Raw genomic sequence first — 11,550 nt, 5'->3', positions numbered from 1 at the left:
CACACACACACACACACACACACACACACACACACACACACAACCCTCCAAGCTCTTTAAAAGGGAAAATCAGGTCACAAATCTGTGGTCCAAAGGTCTTTCTGTTTTGGCTTCAGGTGAAACGTTTTCCCTCCTTGTTTATTTAATTCAAAGTAACATTAATGATGTAAATTAGAAATATTAACCACCTTGTGACCTTGTCTTACAAGCATTTCCTCTTTAAATAAGGGTTCTATCTTGAATCATTTAAAATTATTTTTTCAGATAAGAGAAAAAATAGCATCAGATAATTTTATTATTTTAAACTGGAAAAGCAAAATTGCACATGTTAGAACCTGCAACTAATTAGTATTTGAAATTTTATTTGACTTGAATAAGAAATTATTGTTTATTATTAACTTAGTACCTATTAGTTGAGTATTCAGGTTTTTAAAGTAAGTTAGTAAGTAAGTAAATTTGATTTATATAGCACCTTTCACAGATATAAAATCACAAAGTGCTTCACAATAAAACCAAGAAAAAAAATTAAAAGCATTACAAAAGCATTTCATTCACAAAAAATACCCTTTTCTCTGACAACTTTTATAAATAATAAAAATGTTAGCTTAGTAAAGCTAGCATAGCTTAGAAAATGTCTGTGTGAGGAAGAAGTTCACTTTTAAAACATTTAACGTTTTGCATAAAACACACAGATGAATACAAACTGTTGAGCCTCAGGGCTGTTTGTGTCGAGGACACAGAAGTGTTGAAACGTTAAAGGCTGAGAAAGAAATCATTAATCTTCAGCCTTTTTTGTATTTTTAACTTTAGAGCTACTTGGATTAGTTGTTTTCTGCTGAAGAATTGCATGGAGACCCGTTTTTACCTTGAAGGTGTTTGAATTTTAATACCGTCTCTCACATTAACATAAAGTCACAAACGGCAAAATGTAAATTCACCAAAACATGTCCAACTTTTTAAAAATGAATCTGCTACGATAAGGACAGCACATCAAAGATGTAATCCAAGTTGAAATACTTTTACCATCATAAACTCGCAGTACCTAACAGAGTAAATCTCTGAGGATGGATCATATAATACGTCATGCCACTAAATAAAAGTTTTTTTTAGTAGAGGTAGAAGTGTTGTCACATTTTCTTAACGCTAAATCTGAAAGGAAAGAATTCTCCCCGGTTGATGGGAATCAGGGTGTACAACCACCTACATTCTGATGTACAGTACGTCTGTCAAAAAAACAGGACAAATCTCTTCTCTATTTTCAGAGTGTGATGTCACTCCCATGTGTTTTGGCTAACCCATTACACCGTTATGTGTCACGTGGTGCGCAGAGTGGGAGAGGGGGCTACGAATAGAACTAAAAATGTGCCTTTTGTAAAATATATAAATATATTCTCTATTCTTGTACCCTTACATTCAATTCATCCATTAAATAAGTCAATATTTTATGAATGAGAGTGACTCAGAGGAAGTGTTGTGGGAGGATGTGCTGGGGAGAAAATCCTGTCCGGTGTCTTTTTTATTTTATTGTATTCTTATTTTTCATACATCTTGGTAAGAATACACCAAACTACTAAAAATATCTACCAGCTCACCTACTACAACCAAGCAAATTAGATGATGAAAAATACAGAACTCCTCAGTCTCCAGGAATTTACTTCATTAAATGAAATGAGTTTCTCACCGTAAAACTGATCAGGAACACAATTTTAAAAAGTTTCACAAATAACTGGGAGAAATACCATGGAGTGAAAGTTAATTAGACTTGTTGTGCTTTGTTGTTGCACACATTTTAAGGAGTCAGGTTGATTTAGAAAACAATTTTGTCATATTAGCTTTTCATCCCACTGACATTTTAATTAACAACCTTCCATTAGATTGCTAGGTTTTACCTATGATGATGATGATGCTTTTTGTTCAAACAAACAAAATAAAAAACATTTTAAAACTAAAATTTAGAAAATAATCATTACCAGTAAATAGTTTTGTTTTGGATAAAAACAATTTTTGCCAATAACTTTTTGCTAAGACACATTTTAGAAACGAGTAACAAGGATTAAATGTTTTATTTAAAAAAAGTATATATTTTTTTAGATCTCTTGTAATAAGTGTAGTGGAGGATGTAGTACTGAGACTCCAGGATATGCAGCCTGCAGGCGCCCTCTAGTGACAGAGACTGTTGTGGTTTTACAAAAGAAAGAACAAGTAGATAAAATAAAATCAAAATGTTAGTGAACAGATAATAGGAATGTTGCTGTAAAGTCTAAAATGTATATTAATGTATAAGCAAATACACTTTCACTTAAATGTTTTATTTTGCAGCTGGAAATACTATTCTTACATTGTCTAAATTTATTACACCATTCTAACATCACTTTTTAGTTGATTAGAACAGACGATCCCGTCTGTTTGAAACTTTTTTACAAAATGACACAAATGTATTTTGTTAAAATCTTAAGAGTGAACTTCAGGCTCCAGAATAATTCTAAATGAATCGTTCAAATTTGAGAAACTGACTCCTGTTCTCCCCTTTTTTATTTACTGTATTTATTCAGGTATAATATTAGAAATTTAACCTTAAAAATCATCCATAAAGTGGGGGGGATATATTATTATACACGGGTTATTGATAATTAGAATTTTATGCTTTTTAAGATCAAAAAATGATTATCGTATTATACTCGAGATCGTATTATACATGAATAAATATGCGTTTTATTTTTTGTATCCTTCACCAGCATGACTTTGTGCGTCGAGAACGCTCGCCGCGCATTCTCATCGACCTCATCCAGAGGACCAAGGATGCGGTGCGGGAGCTGGACAATCTGCAGTACCGCAAGATGAAGAAGATTCTCTACCAGGAGAAACACAACGGGCCCATGGGAGAAAGCCAGGAGGAGGAGGAGGTGGGAGGAGCAGGGTGGACTTGTGAAAGTAATCTGAGGTTTTCAACAATAACAGTGAAGAATGAAGAACCTAAAAAGTATTTTTTCAGATATACTTTAAAGCTTTTATTAGTTCATGTTTGTAGTGTTTTAAAGAGTAAAACATTGACTTTAGCTTGTAAACTAAACAGGCACTTTCCTAAACAACAGGCAGGAACTACTTCTATAAAAAATTATCATCTTTTAGTTTGTTTCCTTTTAATAAAATTAATAAATAAGGATCAAATTCAACCATCACGCTGGCACTGAACCCTGACTTAAGGACACCATCAGTTTTTGTACACAAAGATTATTATCATAAGGGTAGCCTCCAAGGACAGATTCCTAGAAAGCAGTCTTTTTAAGGTTTAGGTAACCCAGCTGAGGATTAGGTAACGGTGTCAAAGAATAAACAAACCAGAAACAGGCCTCCCATTTCTGCAGTTTTAGAAACGAGAACCTTTAATCAGTCACATTAGCCTGAAGAAGAAATGTCCTTCAGCTTAGCGTCTTCTCAGTAAAACATTCAGTGTGTTTTAGCTGCAGTGTTTCAACTTTTTGTAAAATTCTGCAGAAGGTTGTTTTGACCTTTAAGTTTAAACCAGATAATATGAAAGTGGAGCCCCCCGACCCTGCCCAGGACCAGGACATGTCCTGAGTTAGAGTGAACAGGCATGGCCAGCCGGTAGCTGTGATAGTGTCATCCTTCACCACGTGAGGAGGCTAGGCCACGGCTGCCAACAGACCTAACTGCAACAAGACACTCAGAGAGTAAAGCCTGATGGAGGGAGGTTTCCAGTTTTTCTGTGAACGGCTTGTTAAACTCAGAGAAAGTCATACTTTAGATCAGTGGTCCCCAAAGTTGGGGTCGGGACCCTTTTGTGGGTCACAAAACATCAAGAGAGGGTCCCCAGATGATTTCCAGACATCGATTTAAATGCAAGAAAGGAAAAAAAAATGCTAATGGTATATTTTCACCATGATTATTGCAGTTTTTTTTCAACAATTATTATTAATGAAGATAATTAGTATTGTAGTATTAGATTTGTTAATATTGTTGTTATTCCCATGTTTATCTGAGTTATTAGCAAAGTTTGTGTAAGTGAACAATTAATATCTGGAGTGTCTGCAACTGTTGTTTTGTGGGCCGGAAGCAAAAAAGTTTGAAAGCCAATGCTTTAGATCTTCATTCAACAGCTGTGTAATCGATCTGCTTCTGTGTACATAGTCACACAGGAGAGTGATGCAATAAAACACATTAGTCTCATAGATCACTTACTGTGTCTTGAGATATAATTTAAGACTTCAGATAGAAGTGATTCCAGACGAGTCTTTGTCTGAACACACGTGAACGTTCTCCCGCAGGACAGCGAAGCAGCGAGCTGCAAGATGAACAGCCTGGGCAGCAACCACTCCATCCCCAGCACCTCGGTCAGCACAGGGAGCCAGAGCAGCAGCGTGAACAGCATACAGGAAGTGGATGACAGCTGCTCCGACATGACCCTGATGCAGCCCCAGGACTACAGCACCCCCCTGGACTCCACAGCGCACACCAAGAAGGTACAGGTCAGGGGCTGGGTGATGATTAAAAGTTATCCTGAACTGTATCAAACGGTGCAGCTTAAAGGAGTTTACTCCAGATATACGGGTCCACAATAAATATATATAAAGCAATTTTATCTACTCGGCAAATCAGAGCATAAATATGTATCAATACATTAAAACTGTCAGACTTCTCCATCCCAAACGGGTCTTCTGTTCACAAATTTTAAATTTAAACCTGACCAATCAATTTGTAAACCAAGCAATTTGTTCATATTTGCTATACATAAAACTTAGATTATAATCAAGAAGTGTGGTTTTTGCATTACAACCTTATCTTTTCTTAGACTTTTTTTTATTATAAAAAAAGTAAACATGTCTGCAAACACGCTCTGGTTTCTCTCACTGTATTCACAAGTGTGTGTAAGACCCTCCCCCCCCCACGAAACCATACAGACCGATGACACACTCTTCACTTTTACTTGATCATTTCAAGTCCATCACTGACATTGTTCACACGAGGAGAACAAAAGCTGCACGAGCACGTCAACACGCCGCGCACGTGCGTCTATCGTTGCGCACACGCAGGTCAGCACTGACATTCTCTAAGAACGGTTTGCATAATTTAAAATTCAGCAACAAGAGGGCCGTCATTTCTGTCACTGTTTTTTTTTTCAGCTGCTCTTTGTGTTTTGACAGCGCATGAATAAGGTTGTCACTTAATGAGCAGACGGACAGTCTGTTGTTCAGCGTTTATGGGTTGAGCAGAGAACGGTTTGAAGTGACACACAACTGATGAGTCCCTCCTCACATCGATCAAGTCTGTGTTCCTGAAGCTCCCAAAACTGTTCGATTGTTTACATTTCATCATGTTTTATAAGTCTGAAGACTGAAGTTGACACAATTAAATCAACAGGGTTTTTATGTATTCATAAAATCATATTTATGTTGAAGAATTTCTTATTTCCCTTTTATATCAAGTCCAAGTGAGATTGCAACATATATAAACTTTATTATTTTATTTATTATTTATTTGTTTATTAGCACATATATAAGCTTATTRTTTTCTTTATTACTTATTCACYTATATAAAGCTTTATTATTTTATTATTTTATTTTATTTATTATTTATTGATTTACTTATTGAGGGGAACATGACAATTTAGTTATGTTCTAGAAACATAATGATAAATAAATGTCTTAAGTGTGCGTTATTTGCTAAAACCACTGGGTTTTAAATTGCACAACCACGACTACATTGTTTTTCTGGTTACTTTATCATTGGAACAAAATGCACTACTACTATATTGTCTTCTCTCTTACTGTATTGAACTGGTGTACATATGTTTTATATATTTTATTCAATTTTTTTCCTTTATCCTTTGTATTTTCTTTGTTATATTTTATACTTATTGCACCTTTACACCGAAGCAAATTCCTAGTGTGTGAATCCTGTTCATTGACAATAAAACTGATTGTGATATTTTCCTCAGGACCATCCGTATAACTGGGATGATGGGATCCACAGAGACCACCGACCAGAGCCAGGACATTGCTCCTCTGACAGAGACAGTCAGGCACAAAACTACAAAAACCAGGGCCGCTTCGCCACCATAAAGTCTGCTTCACTTGTAAGTTTAAACCACTATATTTACCTACTTGTTAATGATTTATTTAGTATTATCCTGGTTAATGTCTCACTGAGATTAAAAATCAATTTTTTTATTTATTATATTTTTATTTATTCAATTTCCCATTGGGATTAATAACGTATTTTTGTACTGAATTGAATATATTATATATTAAAGCAGACTCAATATTTGACAAGATCATCTGCTGCATTTATTTCATTCTGGTAAATATATTTTATTTATTTCTAGTTGCTCCGTTTAGTTTTTTTAGCTAAATAATTATATATGCCAAAACAAACTTTCTTTCTAATTAAAGCTCACACACAGACACTGACAAATATTTGATATTTAAAATCTAAATTATGAATAATACCATTAAGCAGTGAGAACAGAGAGTACAGATGTGGTAAATGTTGGCATAAAAATGAATCAATATTGTATTTTTATTTCCTTGCTGCTTATTATGGTTTATTTAGAGTTGACAGCCTAATTAATAACTGCATTATGGAGTTATAGATGTGATGTACACTTATTGGAAAGTAGTATCCAGATTTTATTTTCCTCTTTGAGGTTCTAAGGAAACTTTCTACACAGAAATGGTTTTAGGATCATTCAGTTGTGGGTTTTTTTCACCTGGATGTGGGTTCCTTCAAAAGTCAAAATGTAGATAAGACTTCTGCAGCAGCCATGATCTCGGGGTGTTTATGCTGTCATTGTGTAGTAACGCTTAGTTTGGATTTTATTTATTTATTTATTTATTTATTTATTTATTTATTTATTTATTTATTTATTTAGTTTCTGTCTGTGAATGTTTTGATTAAACAATCAAAACAGAGCTTGTTGTCCCCAAAAATTCAGGGCAGTCTCGTGTTTCAAAACAGAAAAAAACAAAACCAAACAAACAGCCAGATTGAATCATTAATGTGTTTTCCAATAATTCAGTGTTTTTTCTGTTTATCTCCATCAGTTTTTTTTTTTGTTTGGGTATTTTTATTTTACTTTCAGTTTATCTGCCGCTGCATTTTTTTCCTGCTGCTCTTTGTGTTATTCGGCTCGCTCTCTTTGTTTTCTCCTCTCGCTCTACACTCCTCATTACCACCCCTCCCTCCCTCCCTGCTTTTTATTTCTTCCCCTCCTGTATTTGTTAAAACATCACTCTCAGATCTGACTCAATACTCTGATATAAACGGAGGTGGAACGCCACCTTGTTTCTTTTCCATGTCTCTCTCTCTCTCCCTGTCTGTTGTCATGGAAACCAGCTCTAGTAACTAGAAAGTAGTTGTGGCGTTGTGTGAAAAGTGTGTGTGTGTTTGCCCATCCGTGACCGACTAGTTTTAATTCTTCCGTCGGGTCTTAAATCAGACGGCGTCTTTCACACTGTCCTTGACCAGAACACGAGCCGGTGATGATTCAAGTCCGAGTGTGCGTTGTTTGCTAAGTGTTTGTCCTTCGTTGTTACGCTTTCAAATCTTCTTCAACTTGCAGCGACACGAACAGTGACTGGATCTGTCTGAATCCACTGGGACGTCTCAGTTTTCCAAGGGTTTTGGAGTTTGAGAGCTGGAAACTGAGACGAATCAAACAAATCTGTCCATCAAATTCAAGACAACTGAGGAAAACAAACTCTTTACGACAAGGGCGTAACATCATGGGGGGGGGGGGGGGGGGGCTCTAAAACCCTGCGTATCATTTTCAGCAAATATGCTTAAACTTACATATATGACGTTGTAAATTTTTAAATCAGCTCAAAGTTACCTAAAGACAACAAGAGAGCTGCATCTTTCTGTTTAACCAGTTTATTTCTATTGTGTTTGAGCAAATGATGTCATTTTTTAGGGGGGGTTATACTGAATGAATCAAATTATTGTGGGGGTCATAACCCGCCTAAACCCCCCTGCAAATTATGTCTATGCTTTACGAACACATGAACAAGTTGAACAAGTTATGTTGCAGGGAAACGTGCATTTCTCCATACGTCACATCCAATCAGGAGGCAGATTTTCTCCTGATTCTTCCTCAGTCAACACAGAAACATACGATACCTCGATTATTTATCTAAGAAATGCTCAAGAAATAAACACTCATGCGTCCTGTATGAGATTAAATCTTTCTCAGCTGCCTCTGCATCACTTTCATGCTAGGAAATGCAGCAGTTTGAACTCGGCAAACCCACTTTTATATGTTGGGTTCATTCTACAGCGCTGAGATTTAAAACACACGAGGCCCACATTATATCGAAATGAGGATTCAGTGAAATTTGGAGAAAATTGCCTAATTACATTTTCAGATTCCTGGCTTTAAAAACTTCACTTTGATCATTCTGATATCGTAAGCTTATCCAGAGATACGACCTAATTGGTCTTGTTGGTTACAATAATGCATTACTGTTTGGTCTGAATCCTAATTTTATGTACATTTATTGAGTAATTTTTGATAACATAAAGAGGAGACCTCTTTAGGGCGTTTTTCCTCAAAATCAGTTTTTTTTTGTTGCTACTGCTCAAAAATATGCTTCAAAAATGTTTTTTTAGGATTATATTTCAGACGGTTCATTCAAAAGATTAATTGAAAAGGCATTAATTCAATATATTTTGACAAAATACAAATTTTGCACCTGTCAGAAAATCAAAAATCTATATCTGCCTGTTTTTCCACATTCCATTTTTGGTCTTAATCCTTGTTTCGATGTGACGGGTCACATTTAAAACAACTACAGATGTTTGCAGCTCGAGTGGCTCACACTGTAACTGAGGCAGTCTGTGTTAAAATGAGGCAACATCCTGTAGAAGCTCAGCATCGCTGTGGTGCCACAGCTCTGGTCCTGCCCGCCGGCGCTGGAAGAGATGACATCATCTTTTCCCTGCCGAGCGCAAGATTGGCCTCGACTGGCTGAGACTGAAAACAGGTAGACAAAGGGAAACGGTGAGAGGCGAACGGGTGGGTGGGGGGCTCCAGATGGTGAGAGGAGACAGAGAGCTCCAAAAGTGAGAGCACAACAAAGTGAATAAAAGACACAAATCATTTGATTTCATCTCAAAGCGTCTAGAAGAACTGTTATTTATTCATCTTTTCAAAAGATTGTCTTGGCCGTTTAGGGAGGTTGTGAAAGCTTAAAGTGTCAGTGCCACAAAAGGGTATGATGGCACTAAACAGCCAAGATGGCGTGGAAGGACAAAGACAGACTGTCAGGGAGGCACGAGTGGACATAAACAGGTGAGACAAAAGAGCAGCGCTGATTGAAAATAGAGGCATGTAAAAAAACAAGACACATTAAGTATCAAGTTCAGTTCAAAGCAGAAGTGAAAAATAAAGAATTTATGCAAAGAAACCATTTGAGGAGGGAGGAGAATCTACAGAAAGTTGAAGGTAAAATGAAACAGAGGTGATACACAGAGGGAGCACCGAGGTTACTATTATAGGTTTGGTAAAGTCCTATTTATTATGGCAGCTGTAAAATATTTGACATCATTTGTCACTTTCAGCAGCACGTTGAAACCTGGCCGTCTGTGTGTCGGTGGCTGAACATGCACCGATTCTTCAACACTGCAAAAACTGTCCATCTAACTGAGCTTCAAAATCTTATATCCAGATAAAAAATGAACTTTTTGATCTTATTTTCAGACTGATTTACTGAATAACAGAATGTGTAAGGTTATTTAACTTGTTTCCAGAATGTGTACATCTATCTTGTTAGCCTGGAAATTTGACTCAAATTTAGTGAAAAAAATCTGCCAAAGGAGTAAGACAATTACACTTGGTAAGATTCTTGAAATCACTTAATTTGACTCTTTTTTTTCTTATTTCAAGAATCTTCCATCCATCATCCATTATCTATACCCGCGTATTCCTTTCAGGGTCACAGGGGTCACTGGTGCCCATATCCAGCAGTCACAGTGAGAGGGGCGGGGTACACCCTGGACAGGTCACAAGTCCATCACAGGGACATGTGGAGACAAACGAGACAGACAACTATTCACTCTCTCACTCACACCTAGGGACAATTTAGAGTTATCACTTAGCCTAACAGTCATGTTTTTGGTCTGTGGGAGGAAGCTGGAGTACCCGGAGAAAACCCACACATGCATGGAGAGAACATGCAAACTCTACCCAGAAAGGTCCCTGGGCCGGGATTTGAACCGGCGACTGAAGTAAAATTGTCTTACTGTATTGGCAGATTTTTTTCAGATTTTTTTTCACTAAACTGGAGTCAAATTTCCAGACGAACAGGATAAATAACCTTACACATTCTGTTCTTGTTCAGTAAATCAGTCTCAAAACAAAATCAAAAGCATATTTTGGTTAGACGGACAGTTTTTGCAGTGAATCATCTCCTTTAGAAACCTTTTAAGCTTCTAATTTAGAGCCAAACACTGAACCCCCGTCTTCTATCTGAAGATGAACACTGAGGATACAAAGCACCCACCAAATTTGTGCATCTACAGGAAAAGCAAACACTAAACAGTGGTCTTTAGAGGCTTTTTGCTTCCTCCTTGTAGCCAGACGACTTCACCACATGTCTCTACACGTCTGAAGCAACTTCCATCCAGTTTTTCTCTTGAAGTAAAACATTTCCTTCTAAGGAAAGATACAGTTAAATCATAACCCACGAAGGAAACCAGCTTTGTAAATCATTTATTATGTGATAACACTAGGTAAATATTTGTGATGTGTCTGGTTGGTTAGAGAGGAGTTAATCTTCCCTCACAACAAACACCTGGTGAACACAAACTGTCAGCTTATCGTATCAAACATGTTGGCTACAACAACCATCAACAGAATATCAATTCAGTCCATGTCCAGCTGCAAAATAAGCAAAATAAAAAAAAATGTGGAGCTGCTCAGTTCCCACTGGTCTCAGCCACCCCCCCCCCCCCCCAACCTGAATATGATCTCCTTTCCAGTCCCTGATCCTTGTGTGAAAGAGGCCGTCACATGACGTGACTTGGCCCTTTGTGGCACTTTGCAGGGCAGCACAGAAGCAAGTGAGAGGGATTGGGAGGCTCTGTTACAGTAGGGGTATTGATTCAACACCGATTAAGGAGAGAGAGGGGGGGTTACACGTGCAACAGTTTCACCCCCCTGCCCGCCCCACCTCCCCAATCCCTGTTTTTCCTGCAGCTTTGTTTTTGATTCTTTTTTAAAATAACACATTAATTCTCTTGCAGCCATTTTCCATCTTCTGTTTCTTCTTTTCGCCCTCCCTCCCTTCATCTTTCAGCCTGCTCTTCTCCGACTCCCCCCCCCCCACATCGCTCCAACTTCTCTCACTCTTTCTCAATGAGGTATTCATGTGACCCACCTGCTGTCCGCTGCTTAGCGTTGGCCTCACTAAAGAGCCGCTCTGTGCTCTTGTTGGCCTGCGGAGTCGGCCTGCCTCATTCACAGTTCACACGTCTGCCTCGGCCGCTGCGTGCCCAGGGCGCGAACCACAGAAGGGGAGGGGGTTAAGTATCTTG

The 11,550-nt window shown here is 37.6% G+C and overlaps 1 protein-coding gene across 1 annotated transcript in view; it reads left to right on the top strand.

The window, feature by feature from the left end:
• Window positions 1-11,550, top strand: part of taok3a (TAO kinase 3a) — a 74,289-nt gene that overhangs the window by 47,252 nt on the left and 15,487 nt on the right. The window contains exons 12-14 of the mRNA XM_014011149.1: window positions 2,736-2,903; window positions 4,287-4,481; window positions 5,957-6,094. Of these exons, the coding sequence (XP_013866603.1) occupies window positions 2,736-2,903; window positions 4,287-4,481; window positions 5,957-6,094 (501 nt within the window). The remainder of the gene's footprint in view (window positions 1-2,735; window positions 2,904-4,286; window positions 4,482-5,956; window positions 6,095-11,550) is intronic.

The sequence above is a fragment of the Austrofundulus limnaeus genome, unplaced genomic scaffold, assembly GCF_001266775.1.
Source record: "Austrofundulus limnaeus strain Quisiro unplaced genomic scaffold, Austrofundulus_limnaeus-1.0 Scaffold77, whole genome shotgun sequence".
In the NCBI taxonomy this organism is placed as follows: Eukaryota; Metazoa; Chordata; class Actinopteri; order Cyprinodontiformes; family Rivulidae; genus Austrofundulus; species Austrofundulus limnaeus.
Note: the sequence above shows the minus strand (reverse complement) of the source record. Positions and strands in the feature narration are given on the sequence as shown.